Genomic DNA, 16,408 nt, shown 5'->3' with positions numbered 1-16,408 from the left:
CCCATTCTTACAGACAGGTAGGTAAACATATTTCTTTTCATGCATTCCTCTAGCAACTGTTTTGTACTTGAGACAGAAATCAGGTATGGAGATTACTTTGATTGTGCTCTAGAAAAATGCCATAATGTCTCTACATTTTCTATCCTCCTCTCTAATCTGATGTGCTTTTGAATGAAGCACAGAATGTATTTTTACCTTTTTTAAAACATAAAAACGGGGGTTGGAAAGCAAAGGTTATAATACTCTGAGGAGTGTATGAAATCCAGAAGCAGAATTTCAGTCCTAATTCAGCAGAATAGGAAAAAGCCACAGAGTTCACTTTCATTTTATGCCACAAGTTCAAGTGTGATAGTGAGAGGTAGTGAGGAGATATTAATCCCAAAGTTTACCCCACATATACTGGAAATTATATAGTCAACATCTTTTCTTATGTCTTATTAAGGGGTACCAGAAATGTACAGAAAATGTAGTACCTGCTTACTGTTTAATGCAGCTGCTACCATAATCCCTTATATATCAGAATAAAAATTGCTTAGATTGAATTTATCCTTCAAAAACCCTTTGAATTATATAAACAGGAACATTATCAAAATTACACAGTTTTTTTTTGTTTGTTTTTTAGGGCTCTTGCAGTTACTAATAGCTAAAGTACTAATGAAGCATCCATGTATACAGTGCTGGTACCTCTATATGTATAATATATATGCCTATATATAGAATTTATATCATATGTATTGCGATATTTTCTAGATTTGGATCTTAAAATTAAAGACAGCTTTAAAACAGAAAACATTGCAACATTTCCCCTTGTAATTACGGTGTGAATTCTGATCATGTTTCATTGGGTTTTTTCTGCCTCTGGACAAATCACAGATTTTCCTTGAGGTCAGCAGGGGTGAAAGCCAGGTTCTCTTCAAAAAAGCTTTCTTAGAAGCATCCTGTGCCATTTTAATGAATTACTGTAACCTTGCAACAAAAACCCCTTGCAATTCATCTAACCCAGCACAATTTTTTTTATTGTACACTATAACCAGGCTTGGACAGGAGAGATTGCAAGAATGCAGGTGGTTAAAGAAAGAGCTCCTGGTTTACATAATAATGGTAACAGTAATTAATACTTTAAAAAGAGCTAGATTAATTATAATTTGCCTGTATATAAATAATTTTTTTTCATTGCTGCTATGGGAACAAAATTTATGATAATTTTGTTGAAAGTGATGCAGATGATTGATTTCTGTTGCAGAGATTATAGCAGAGATCCGTCCTGCCAAACTTTCTGCATTCAGCACATCCATTTCTTTTGAGCAAGACAAACTGAAGGACATTTATACTGATTAACCTACAAGGACCAGAAACTGAGGTCAGTGATACAGATACATTCATCCCTCTGAACCCTAACAAAGCTCCCATCTATATGAAGTCCAAACTTATCTGGTTTGGAATTGATATTCCTCCCTCTCCCCTAAACCACATGTGTATATGGTATTTTTCTTAGAGGAATGTCTTTTTTTTCACAGCTTCTGAGATGCTCTCCATTCATAACTTGGTCTTTTACTAGATTTTCTTAGAGCAAAAAATACTTCATAACCTAACCCACAGCACATTTTCACTTGCCTCAGTCACCTTTTCCATAAGCTTCCAGAGGAGGCAATACTGATACTGAAATTCCCCCATCTGATGCCATAGTAATTTAAAAAGTCAAAGAGATGTTTTATTGGGAAGTCATGCATTTAGAAGCCAGTGAATTTTCAGGGCTGGACTGTTGTAAATGCACAACAGAGACACAGAGACTTCTTTTTCCCTCCTGCCAGCAAACTAGTTAATTCTGAAAGTTGTGATGTAGGAAAATAAAATAACTGCCCTTAAAGTTCTGCTACCACTGGCTTTTTGATGCAAACCACACAAAAAGTCTATCAGGGGAAAGCATGTCAGCCTCATCAAATCAAAGGTTACAGCTAGCCGCTCATTAAGCCCTGAATAAAGGATGCTCTTCTGAACTAAACTTATATTTGATCTTTGTTTCTTTGTTGATGCCATCAAGCAATCACTTTCTGAGGGTTTCCATAGTAACAAGTGAGCTTTTTTTTTTTTTTTTTTCCCATTTTAAAGCTCTTTCATGCACCTAATACAGAGAAACAGTGGGATAATTGGCATGAAATGCTCTTATTGCTTTCCTGGTATAATTCAAGCAAAGCAGGGTAAAGCATGGTTTTCTATGAAACTGGAGATTTATTTTCCCTCATCTGTAAGAATATTAAAAAACTATAATTTACTTACATCTTTGGTTTCTGCGTTTGCTCTTGTACATAGTCATTGTGAAGAAATTCCACTTTCTAAGAAATAATTGCCTTGATCACAGACAAAAGAGATCGTGCTCCTGCTTTGCAGTGAGACAGTTGCTCACTGACAGAAGGTAACCAGCAATCTCTCGGAGAAAGGCAGGGTAATACCATTCTCCTAAAATCCAGGGGAGATGCTACTGGCTCTAACTATTTTCTCTACTACAAAGCTCAGAGACAAAACATATTTATTTTCATACTTTTTGTTCAAATGTGTTTGATGCCAGCTAATAAAATCCAGAACACAGATAGAATCATGTAATCTGACAAAGTGGGGTAATATGCTATGTAATGGTCTGAAATTAAGATTCCTTGAAAAAGCCCTCACATAACCAAAATTGTATAAATGACCTCATAAACTAACAAAAAACTAACTTTCAATTGAGAGGTCTTAGAATTATGCATATGAGGATGTTAAAATGTTTTGGGTTACATTTTCAAGTTTCAATTACATTTTTAAATTACTATTAGAACAAAATCAACACATGTTGATCAATTAAATCCTGACTGCAGGTTGGAGCTCATTCAGGAAATATATAAAATGAAATTATTTTTTTTTCATTTCGCTCTGTTTACTTCTGCATCACCTTTCAGTGATTTAATTTGGGGAAAGCTATTCAAATAACATTTTGCTGATGGCTCATTTTTGTAGCTACTTCACTGCCCTCTTGTCTCTTGAATCACAAGGTCATGGGGATAAAGTGACAGCATTTTCTGATCATCCACATATAGGTGTATCATCATTTCAAAGAATCCAGGTATCTTTCTGAAGGGAATAGGGGAAGGGGGAGGAAATTTTTGCCATGTTGGGGAGATGGGAGTTAGTATTTGCCATGGTGGGTAGATGACAGTCAAGAAGATACTGGTGGCCATAATGGAGTTGAAAAGAAGTAGAAATTCCAGATCATTCTACAATAAATATGCCTTTAATAAAATAGTGTGAAAATGCTTTTTTAAAGTTTTAAGAAATTTGTATTTTGAGCTGCTTGCCATCTTGATCCCAGATACCACAAACACAGAAGTGTCAAAGGAAAAAAATAAGTAGAGTGACTGAAATGTCTTGAAAACTGGTAATAGTACCCTTGTTCCTGCCTAAAATGTGTATTTAGACAGCAGCTCTCCTAACTACTCAAAGAAATAAAAAAAAAATAATATCTTTGGCTTACAGAAAAAATAATAACATCTGATGTTCATGGATCATTCATGTTTCAGTCAAAGAGAAATGATTTGGTAGCATTCATCTAAAACACTGTCCTACAGATACTTTCATAATGAAAAACAATTAAAAGAAATTGAAAGAAATGTCCCTCTCAATCTTCCTACCCTAAATTTTTATTTTTTTCACCTTTCAGATATGTCAGATATATTTTTTTATATCTCCAGTGTAACCATGTTTGGCTTTGTGCACCATTTAACTCAGTTGTTCAGTAGTCACAAATCCTCATATCGACACATCTCTAGTTACTGAAGCGAGATCTTTATATTGCTCTATTAACCTAATTTCCTCCTTCTGTCAAAATCTGACCACATACCTTTTCATTTGCTTTGGATTAGTATCAGCAAAGCTGAGGATAAAGTGTACCTTGAAGAAAATGAAAACAATGGATATTTTTTTTAGATTTCTTTAGTATTTCATCCACAGTTGTCTCAAAATACCACACTTGAGATTGCCCAATATCTATTGTTGAGGTCAGCAGAAAGGTGGGAGACTGCAAAACAAATCAAAAGTGACAGTAATGGGAAAAACTAGAATAATTGCTGAGTGTAGCAGCAGACAAAATATCTGTACGATATAGAAAGACCCTGGAGGCCTTATATTCAAATAGCATTGTGTAGTTAATATCCATTGGAGTCAACATTTTTGCACCAATTTATATGAACAGAGGATACTTCCACAGTTGTCCTGCTCTATTTTCCCTCTGAGTTCATTTGCAGCCAGATCAGATCTGTGTTCTTACTTAGATTACGGAGATCTGTGGTCTCCTTTTAAATTTACTGCTTCATGTAGCAATCTTTTCTTCTCCTGCTCTCTTCCTGCTTCTACCTGAAGGCTCTCAACCAAATTATTCAGTTCAAATCTTCCTTATTTCATTAATTTGTCAAGATGTCTTCAATTTTTTTCCTCAGCCCAAATTAGATTGTAACTAAAATCTCAGTTCTTTTCCTTGTCATTTTTTGCCCCAATTTTTAACCTGCATTTAACTTAGCCATATATTATTAATTCTCCATGTTTTATTATGTTCAGCCCCAAAAACAACATGCATATTTTTTCCATTGGTCTTTCATGCATTATTCCATTACAACATGTATTTATATGGAAATATCTTGGCAATGGTATAATATAAAAAATTAAACAAAATGGAAAGCTAATGGGATAGGGATTAATTTATTTTAAATCAATGATCCCTGAAAGCACAGCCTTTATTGCTTTTTCTTTGCATTAATTGGAACTCTGATTCTTCAGTGGAATGAAAGGCATTTGTTAAAAATAACGTAAATATTATCTGTCTGGTGAATCTCTGTAAGTCTGTAAATGAAAAAAATATTGCAAATAACCCCAAACCCTGAATGCTCTGGCTAGCTTTGAGTAGGCACAGTATCTTCCTGTCTTTCTGTATTACTGTTTTCTGTTAGGAGAGCTTAAAATTCAATTTCACAGTGTTAAAGTTTGAAAAAAGTCAGAATCTGGAATATGGCTGGTTAAATGTAACCAGCTAAGTGAGGTGGGAAGAAATGAATGGAACACGTGAGCAATAAAAAAATCACCTGGTCACATTAAGCTTGCTGCTTTTCTACAAGAACTCATCTTACATGATTGAAAAGTTTAAAATGCGATTTAAACAGTATGTTGGAATGAATTTTGTCAGTAATTTTTGCTGGTGGTAGAAGAATTTATAATGTCCACATCTGTGCCTCCCACAAGACCTCTTGCCTTTCTCTCCTCCCCACCCTATAGGTCCCAATAAGGAGCTTTTCTTTGAATACTGAAAAAAAATTCTCACACTCTCTTTTTTTAAAGAAGAAGTAAAGAAACAAAATTCAGATATTTTTAAAATATAACTGCTGACATGAATTTCGCATATTACTCATCAATAAACACTTTGCCTGGGTGATATGCTCAATTTTAGTTTTAATGAGCAGATCTTAGACAGAAAAGGAAGGTGGAGGAAGTTTAAAGTCTGTTCTTTCTTTCCTTGTTTAATTTTGATGCAACCAAAAAGTCTTCTCCAATAATAATCTTTTATAGCTTCCACTACAGTTGTTTTTATAATGTCATCTAAGAAAATATTTCATCTATGAATATGAATTAGTCTTTTCTTTGAATCAAGGATATGTGTAAGCATCAATTTTTAACTTCCTCCAAGCAGTAACCCTCCTTGATAAAATTATTGATGCATTAAAATCATGTCTGTGCACCTTTTACTGGTAAATATTTATACAGATATCTGACAATATTGCTTTTTAACATGTTGTTATTAGATAAATAAAATTCACTTTGGCAAGAAATGTCACTTAGCTAATAAAGCATACTTATGATAAGATATTCTTTTTATGATGTAATGAAGACAGAGCTTAAGATATTTGGCAAACCAACCCTGCCTAACAGTGGTAAAATACTGCACAAACTGCGGCAAGTTAGATGAGAGAGAGTAAAATTTGCACAGCTCATGCCTACAATAATAAATTAGGATCAAGGTGTTACAAAAATGTTCTTGAGGACACAGCAAAGGTGTCTAGCATTCCTGAAACATACCAGAAATAAAGACCATTGACTGTGCCAAAGAAGGAAAAGATTTATTAATGGGTTAGCTGTAGATTAGGGGGTTCAATTCTACTGCCTAAACATTCGTGTCTAGGGCTACTTGGATGATTTATGGCATCTGAGACATTCACACAATGCCAAAAAATATGGCACAGCACCTCTGGGTAACCTACAACCTTCTGGAGCACCCTGTTGAAGCCAAGACCATCTTATGAGGCTCCAGGAAAATATCTAGGCAAGTGAACCCTGCCCAAAGAGTTTATATTCAAACCTCTCTCTGATGACTGCCATTGTTGTCTAGCATTTTTGTATATAGCGTCATTGTTTCTAAGTGCTCCCAAATTTAACTCTCAGGTCTTGGCCCTGCAAGGCTGTGATTGACTGCAAGAGGAATTATGTGGAGACAGAAATGATGTGTGATTGAATTTGTAAATATGCTCAGAGAGGCCACTCTGTGTTAGTACATAATCACAGCTGTGTGTATTAAGAAATTGTCTGGATAAAAGAGAAAAAAAGTATCATAACACTTTCAAATCAGCAATCCTTCTCTTTACTAAAGACAAAATGCAGTTGAAAGTGTTTCATAAGTTTTACATTATTTCTGTTGGTTTTCACTCTGCCCAAGTGTTTGTATCCAGAACAATATACAGTTTGCAAGATTTCATGAAGACCTTGTGTATTCATCAAATGCTGCATTAAGATAAAATTGCTACATTCACAACATTTGCATCATCCAGTAATTTAGGAAAAAAAATCAAAAGAATTTTTTTTTTTTCTGGAGGTGTTTGATTTTAAGAAAACTATTTGGCTGCTTCTCTTTTCTATTATCTTCTATATTTTTGCTGACCCGTTTTACTTTTCTTCAGCACTATCAGACAGTAATGACACTTCACCACAAAAGATTCTTTTTAGATAGCAGGAGAAAGCCCCTATGGTACTGCTCCTACTTTCACCATGGGTAATTTTTTCTTATTCAATGAAGCTTTTTCACTAGGATTTCATCTGTCTCATTGTTATAGCAGCATTTATCTTTAGTCTTTAAGGAATTCACCGTCAAGCTTCCCTCATTAGATTGTGCTCTTTTTATCAGATGTCACTATGAGAATCTAACAATATGATCACAAAGGTATTAAACAAAGATTGACACCTTCTTTCTCAGGTAGAAGCCCAAAATGGCTGTTCCTCATGGCCCTTGCCCAATTCCCAGCATGTTCTCATTCCTCCAACAAGAACACTAGAAATACATTTGGATATTTTTCTGTGACTAATAATTTCCCAAGGTTTAATGTGTCACTTCCTACAAATATAAGTTTGGAATCAACATGTGCTTGTCTAAAAATAAAATTTTTATCTATTATTAAAGAGAGGAACTTCAAAACATGAAAAAGGTTTAGAAGAAAAACTCCTAAATCAACCAAGTAGAGTTACTTTAAAACTGTCCTTGAACACATGAAAATTGGAGGGGAAAAAGAGCCACAAGTAACCCATTTTCTCTGTCTAGATGTTAAAAGAGTCATGGACATACACTGTAACAACAGAGATTTAAATCAGTTCTTTAGAAACTGAGTTTGTTACTGGTAAGCATAAGAAGGCTTGCTAAAGGATTGAAAACAGGTTAGGTATCTCAGAGGAGCCTTCCTAGGAGATGGATAAGATAACATCTTGTAGTTTTTTCACAAGCCATATTTGTGATCACATATGCCCAAGATAAATATCAGTTGTCATAAGATTCAGCACTGGCCAAGATTTTGTCCATGTTAGTCCTCCAGCCACCCTAATATTAACAGAATATTTCAGGCAGCGGGAGACTGGAATGTCATGGGCTACTTAACCCAGCAAGTTTTAAGCATGTAATGTCCTGAAACCTACTTTTAAGGAATCCTGAAAAATGAACCTCTGCTCTTAACACTGGAGCAGCTTTTTCAACTGGGAATGAATGAGACCTCCAGTGGCTAACCCAGCTCTGGTACTTTTGAGCTACAGACTTTGATCTGATAACTCAGGCACCTATAGATACACATTTCAGAATTACACTGTGTCCTCAATTACATTTGAGTAACTTCCACTAATCCAGAGCAGCTGAACACATCTGTAGCCTGAACAATATGCTGTAAACTTGAACCTTCACTTTACAATTCAAAATGATCATTTTGCACCAAGAGTTGCCCCACAGCACCAGTTCAAAGATTGGCAGGGGCTCTAGAGTTTGATACTTTCACAGCTTTAACCCCCTCCTTATTGTCCACACTGTCTTTTATAACCCTCAAGTGAAACTTGACTAGTTCTATTACTTTTTCTATTCCAAAAGCAAGCACTACAGTTATGAATGCCTGATATTTCTTCCTTGTCTCAAAATAAAAAATGAACACAGTAAGTACAGCTTCCTTTAGACTGGTAGCGATAGCATAAAGCTTTCTGTTCCTTCATCTGAGGAATATTTAGCTGTTATTTTAAACCAGGTACAATAAGATATTCCTCTCTGAAATGTCTGAAAAAAAATCAATTAAATTTCAGGCTCAGAGTTAGATATTCCATATGGTAGTTTCTAAAGTAGAAAAAACATCTTCCCTTCTGCTTTGGCATGTGGAAAAGGTGGACAATCAATCTCAGATGAATGGTATTCTAGCTCTTTTCATTTACTTTACACATTCCTTAGATCCAAGTGTGTTCCTCCCATCTTAGATTAGTTTCTTTCCTAATCCATCTCAGCTCTTGACAGATTTGTTCCTGGCCAGTATCCTTTTGGTTTTGAGCAATTTTAATGTTTTGTTTTGGTTTTCCTAAGTCCAAGCTTCTTTTCACTTTAACTTTATTTTATCCAGGTCGTTTTTATTTTGTCCATTTTACCTATCCCTGACAAAATTTAATTTGTTTTTCTAAATGCTTTTCTTGCTAGTTGGGCTGGGACTTTCATAATCTTGTATTTTATCTTGCTGAGGTTTTTACCATCCAGTAGCAATACTTATTTACTTTTGCTCTACTTCTAAACCTCTGTTTAACAATAGAGACACTCTTAATAGATGGTCTGCGTCAAGTTTCACAGATCATGGACTAAGCACACTTTCTTTCCATTAAAAAGAGTTAGGTCTGTGTTCCAAATTTTTTGTGCAAATATAAATCAATTCCACACAAAACCATATTTTCTTTAGAATTTACATTATTATAGTAAAGAATGCAAATGATGTATAACGTATATAAATTATGTTAATTTTTCCAATCATTAAACTATGTCTTGGCAATTCAATTTATAAGCATAATACTATTAAACATTCCTTGTACTTTATTATAATACAGTAATCCTTTAAATGATCTTAATCTTTAATATATTGCACAACATGCCAAAGTTAGAGTTCACAGAATTTCCTAAGTAGAGGACAAACATAGCCCTGTAGTTGGAACCATATTCATTAAATATCAAAATTTAGAGCAATATCTATTGGATATACGAGAAATATTTTTTATCAATTATCAGTTGACAATTAACAATTTTATCAATTTAATTATGAGTACACTAAAAATTTAGGTAGGTCTTTGAAACAATCCTAATGTGTCTAGAATTAACATTTCAAAATGTAATACTTTTTGTTCAGTTGATAATTCTTTAATTCTTGTGGAAAACTGCCAGAAAGACACTAAATGTGTAGATTTTATTCCTTGTTGCTAATTCTGAAATAAGTCATGGTGCCTCTAACATGCACCAGTTTCTATCATCTCAGAGCTGATAAATCTTCAGGATACTGCAAACGTAGAACAGTAGACAAATACCAGACGTGAGGTCAAAGCAGCTGTACTGAATTTAAAAAAAAATAGGCTTTTCACAGACTACCAAGTGCTTAATTATGTACAAAGTGCTTAATTGTGGATTTAATACAAAACTTTCATACATATAATTTCTAGAGAAGCAAAGTGCTGAATATTGGTTATCATTGGTTTTCATGAGAAATTTAAGAAAGTTCTATCAATCTTTCTTGATTCTGCTTAAGTTACAAAATCATTCCACCTCAATATAGAAAATTGTTTTGCACAGGATTTACACCCACAGTGTCATATTCTCCAAACATTATATCTGTTTCAATTTGATTGGAATGCCATGCAATGAAATGCTGCCCTGTTTTCCTTTTCACACTGGTTTTAGTTATCATTCTAATGAAACACCTCACCATGCTAAGTTCAATGGGACAGACTTCCAGGACAGTATCCACTCTTGCATAACCCAAGAACATTTCAAAAATACACCTCAAATTCATGTACCTTGACTCTGTTCAAGCATTAAGTATTTGAATATTTCAAACAGTTTTTTTCCAGCATAACCATTTGAAGAAACCATTTTCTGTCATCACCATTGCACTTTGACATCTTATTTTAAATTTTTTATATGTTTATTAAAACAGATTTAAGTCACATTCAAAATGCATTTTCAGTTCTTCAGTGCAGTGAATGTAGTCTCCTCCTTCTGTGTGCAAAACAGAACCAGGAGAGCTTGAGAAAATGCCTCCTGTGAATAAACAAGGCCCTTAAAATGTCAATTTAGGGCTCACAATGCAAACTTATGATGTTTTATAGCACAGCCAATGAACAGCTGCTGCTTCAACCTTTCATTTCAGACTAATTTTTTTTTTTTTACAACAATCAAGAGAAAGATGAAAATGTTCTGCTTTCTTTTCTCATTGTATGGCATCTTTCTCAGTGTGGGGGACTCAGGACAATTTTAGTCGTAATCAATCAGTACAATTGCTGGCTTGAGAGGACAAATAAGGCCTTTAAAAGAGATGAAAAGTAGAAGATTGATTTTTAGAGTGATGGAAAAAGATATATTGTAGCAATTCACCACCAGACCATGCTAGAGGATGCACTATTGGCACAGATACAACAACATCCTTTGAACTACAGGGAATCACAAAACACCAGGATGATTCCAACTTCACAACTACTCAAACATTTTGTTGTGGTTTTTTTTTTTTTTCAGGGCTCATGTGCCTGTGTCTGTGTGGAGTGGATACTGGGAAAATTTAACATTGTTAAATTAAAATTATTAATGCATGTGATTTAATGTCTTCATTAGATTGGTGGATAGAAGAGGGGAAGACACCTTTTCCATAGTCTAAAGGAGACTGCATATCTTTGGTGGGATTATGGACATTTTTAGTGTGCTGAATTCATAGATTCAGATTTTGGAATATGCTAGTTATATGTCAGCTTCTCTAAAAATTACAACTGATTCAAATACATTTTCTGAGACAATTGAATCCTATATGGAAACAATTTTTTTTCCACTATGCTTTTAGCAAGCCAAATTATTGGGTTTTGTTTTAAGCTCAAATCAAGGCTGGCATAATAACACAGTAGTGCTATATAGCACTTAACATTTTTTCACTGAAATGCTTAAAATACGTTCATCTGTTTTTGGTAAGGATATCGAACATTTGAAACACATTTTACATTAAAAAAACCCCCAAAAACTGGCTAATATCTACAATACCTACAAAATTTTACAGAAATTAAGAAAAAAATCATGGTTTGTTGTAGAGAGCATCAGAATATGCCTTTGTATGATAAGGTACTGCCAGATGAAACACATTGTCTAGTAAGGAATGTTTCAAAATCAAAAGAAGTAGAAATTGGAAAGACTACTACTCACTTTGAGGTTTTACTACTAAATATGACAACATATTTTGAATTAACTGCAAATGCACATAGCTCTGTTCAATGTTCAAACCCAAAAACCAGAATTATGTTCTCAATGACCTGAAAACTAATTAAAAAGAGATGCTTGTACAGTAGAGGAGATAAAGAATGCTTTTATCAGTTTGTGGATTTAGCAGGAAAAATGCTTTCTCATCCAGGTAAAGAGTTAAGAAGTTAAGTGAAAATGTGAAGCTAAGGTATACAGGATGTTTTAATAAATTGTACTCAGTCATGGGCAATGAAAACTTTAGGGACAAGTTTTCTATTCCTTGTTCTACAGCACCTTGGAAAGGTAAAACCATTTCTGATAGTATGAGAATAGCAGCTTCTGTAGACAGTCTGTTCAGAGAAAACACCAAAACTATCGGGAGATCTAGAGTAATTGTTGACAAATCTATCCCCAGATCACCATCATTCTTGAAATTTTTGGTTTTGGTTCAGCTGTGCCAGATGAAATATACTGATATTTTAAAATAAATTTTACCATTACAGATAAGGAAAGAATGCCTTTGTATACTTCAGCAAAATAAGAGATGGATTTAAGAAAGGCAGTGTTACTACTCACCTTTAATCTCTAAACTGGAATTCCTGCTCACGTCTTAGCATATGAAAGGTGTAGTGGATTGTTTTGAAGCTAATATTCATAAGATTCTGTTTAACTGATGTTGCACTGAGCTTGTAGGTCCCTCCTGCCACTACTAAAAGAGTAAGGTGGCTTCAGAAACTTGCACCAGGTTGGTCATTAGTGTTGTCTACACTGACGTCTAAACAATAAAGGTAAAAATTTTCCAAGTCCTTTCAAAAAGGACTCCTATTGTGCTCCCTCCTGCAGCACAATAATTTATAGAAAGGAGAATTACAATTAGAATACTTTAAAATGAGAACCTTTCCTCTAAATTATGACAGGAACATTAAACTTTGTGGGAGGCTAATTAATATCAGACAAAATATTAACCCACAGGACTTTTTGAACACCATAAAAAAATGCTGTCTAGTCCATATCTAAAATATGCAAAATTGCTGTCTAGTGAATCCATATCTCTCATTTAAGGCCTCTTACACATTTTTGTTTGAAACCAACCCCAACCAGTCCAGATTCAATTTACTTTACCAGTACCACGTAATTTTGAAATCTTTCAAATCCAACATCTGGACTATTCCTCAAAGAAAATTAAAGTGATGAGTCCAGATTATTATTTATTGTGGAAGGATACTATACTTATGGCCTAAATATTTTAAAATATGAGCTTTGAAGAGTAAACATCCTGCTGTACTTGGAATCAACTGCTACTAGTAGGAGAAAATGAGAATATTTTGATTTGATTTGCTGATGACATTGAACTTTGACCCAGTTGCATTTGGTGGTGGTTGACATTTTTGCTGTGGTTTTACTGGTTTCAACTGAGTGAAGGAAGGACATGGTAGTGTTAAATTTACAGTTGAACTTGATGATGTTAAAGGTCTTTTTCAAACTAAATTATTCTGTGATTCTATGGTTCTTTCACTAAATGGAAAATGGTGCTGCTTTCATATCTTCCCAGGAAGCAAGAAGATTGATTAAACCTGACAAAGATTCATAGGTGTTTGCAAAAAGCAAAATAGAAAAATCAAGATCATGTCAAGCATATGATGAAATCATATTCCAACAACTATATTGTTCCAACTTTAATGTAAAACACACACAATGAAAATTGTGATTGACATTTTCAGCAATTTTCAGTAAATGTAAAAATAAAACCATGTGAAAAACTGAGGCAGGTTTAACTGATATAAAGTTATTGTAGAAATCACTGCACTTTCTCTGAGCTGTACTGTGAAGAGAGTTTTCTCTTCTGAGAGTTTCATATGGCTTCTGCGAACACTACAGCTGAATATTTTCAACAGCAATCAAATTACACACCAGATTTGACTAAATGGGGAGAGAAAGTGTTGGAAATCAATACAGTGTGTGGAAGGGTCCAGTGTAGAAATACAGTCCTGAAAAGAGGATTTTTGACAAATTTTCTAAGTTATATACCCCCCACAGTAGAACTGTGCCACAAACCTCGCAATGTTCTGACAGCAGCAGAACATGTGATGATGTTATTAAAGAGATTAAGAATTTTAAAGAGTCTAGCAAGACACAGATCTATTCAGAAGCTCTTATTCAGGATAATAAATGTTAGTGAAATACTTTTTCAAATGTTAATGGAAACGTTGCTTCTGAGTGATACCAAATTAATAATGTTTAAAACACCTCACCTCAGGGAAGGGGAAATAGGATTATGTTTCATATAATTTATCATGCAGAAAACATACACTGATGTTCAAGAATGCAGTATTTTTTATCACTGAGTTCAAGATGAAGAAAATAATAAAATTTTCAGCTGCTGTAAATTAGAAGTTATACAACTTAGTTGCTTGGATTTATGGATGACTGAGTTTCATGCCATGGGAGTTTCTATGTTATGCAAAAATAAATCCAGGGAAATCATCAAGATTATTTTAATTTAAATTAACCAAACATTTGGCTCACAATTCTTAATTGTCCAATTCAGTGAACTTAATAACTAATCTTTCCAATAGAAGTAAGAATTTGATCTGTAAATGTTATCTCTGGCTGAACATACATTTTGCGGCCCAATTTTCTCTCTTTTGGTGAGATCAAAGATGGAAGTAGTTTTGAAATTTTCAATGGCCTCAATGTTTCTAAGGATGACTGAAAGAGAATGTACTATTCTTTAAGCCTTCAGAAAATTGCTGAAAATTGATGTCTAAATTTAAACAAAGAAGCTTTCAGGAGTTCACTTAGCAACTGCACCTAAAAAGTGATCTACCCTTAAACTGCCATCTAGGATCTGTCCTGAGGTACTAGCATATATAGGGTATCATGTGTAAAGCAAAATAAAATACTTCACAGGAAAGCAGAATTAACTTCTCTTAATGATAAATACATTGTTAAAAGTTCAATACACAATGCAGGCATATTTTCTTGCAATCTAAAGTTGTAGAGAATGAAAATAGTGGCTTTAGTATTTGAAAATAAATCACATGTATTTAAATCACATGTATTTAAAATCACATGTATTATTATTATTTTAATATTTAAAATTGTACACCAAGATTGCTCCATTCCACCAGAACAAAATTGTCATTGTATCTTAAAGGCTCACCCCACTAGAAGTCTTGGCAGCATTACATATCAATCCAATTTAAGAATACAGCAATTTATAACAAATACATGAATTCGTCTACAAAAAACACCATTAAAAATAAAAAAAATTCTGACAAGCTGAACAGATAAAGTTCATATTTCCTAGTAAATGTTATGTGATTTAAACAAATGGATAGGTTATTATTTATAAATTATCTTCTTTTTATAACAGTTACTTGTAACATACAATTATAAGATCCAGATGCTACATAAAAAAATACATACTTCCTCCAATCTCCAAGCTTCCCTTCCAAACCTGATTCTGCACATCAGTAAGACCTATTCTGTAAAAAACTGGAAGACATAGGTACCCTATAAGACCTATAAACTATCCTGTGTGTAAGTGATATGTACAGCTTAGACAAAGAAACCAGAAAAACATTAGTGGGATAGACCCATTTATTATAATCTGATCTTTGTGAATGAATGAACTAATTCCTTTACACAATTGGATGTAAGAATTCAAAATGTAATTCAACATTTATATGAAAAATGGGACTGTATTTGAAATGGAGACATGAGTTGCAAATTAAAACCCGGTCATGACCAAGATGATAATGTTCTTCCCTTAAATTTTAAGTTCAGTACATTGACAGATTGCAGATCATTAGAGAGACTTATAACCAAAATATTCATAATTTTCTACCCAACTTAGCCATCAGTTGCACTCCAGTGAGCCTCAGAATCTGTATTATGAGGAATCTGTTCTCTGATCATGCTAACAGCAACCTGAGACACATGAACCAAAAGGAATGTAAGAATGGAAGGTGATTTTCCTTCAAAACAGCTGTTGACCATTGACTATTGTGTTTGAACTTGATTTATAATGTCTTTTTACAGCTATGGCTTGTGGCCTGTTGTGCAAAACCACCTAGGCATTTTCAACAATAAGTGCCCTGTAGCAGATTTTTTTCCATGGTATTTGGCCCCTCTTCCCAGAGATAACGTATTGTGCTCGTTCTTCTGCAAGTTGAGTCTGCTTTCAACTCTAACACAAAAGAAATTTCTTGCTTCTTTACGTTAAGGTGTCATTTTTACTCATTACACCAATTTTCCAGAATGAGCAAGATAGATGGGTCCATTTGCATTCAGCAAGTGAATTTGTTTTTCCCAGTTTTTACGTGGAATTGTCATTCATATCTGTGTCTGTTTCCTCAGTGATTAGATTCCACTTTTTTCTTATATAATTTTCAAAATTTTCTTTTTTATGCTCCCCTTATTATCAAAGCAAAAATTGATACAAAAGGCTATTTTGTCAGTTTGCACTTCATAGAAAATTTGTCTTACATAACTCCAAGTACTTGTCTGGTAACTGCACTGCAAATTTGACTTTTTTTCTTCTTTTTCTCTCAGTAATGTTGCAAATCTGTATATTTTTGTATAAATGTTATGTTTTAATCATTATGGTTTTCAATAACAAACTCCTAG

The 16,408-nt window shown here is 33.9% G+C and overlaps 1 protein-coding gene across 2 annotated transcripts in view; it reads right to left on the bottom strand.

Annotated features, from left to right (window-relative positions):
- The window catches only part of RALYL (RALY RNA binding protein like), a 176,921-nt gene that overhangs the window by 98,427 nt on the left and 62,086 nt on the right, over positions 1–16,408 (bottom strand). Inside the window, exon 1 of one of the 2 annotated variants that reach the window (XM_058832218.1) lies at positions 2,278–2,405. The exons of the other annotated variant lie outside the window; for it this stretch is intronic. Coding sequence (XP_058688201.1) covers positions 2,278–2,314 — 37 coding nt within the window. The 5' untranslated portion in view covers positions 2,315–2,405. Of the gene's footprint in view, positions 1–2,277; positions 2,406–16,408 lie in introns of those variants that run through there. 2 annotated transcript variants of the gene reach the window in all.

Source organism: Poecile atricapillus, chromosome 2 (assembly GCF_030490865.1).
Source record: "Poecile atricapillus isolate bPoeAtr1 chromosome 2, bPoeAtr1.hap1, whole genome shotgun sequence".
Lineage (NCBI taxonomy): Eukaryota > Metazoa > Chordata > Aves > Passeriformes > Paridae > Poecile > Poecile atricapillus.
Note: the sequence above shows the minus strand (reverse complement) of the source record. Positions and strands in the feature narration are given on the sequence as shown.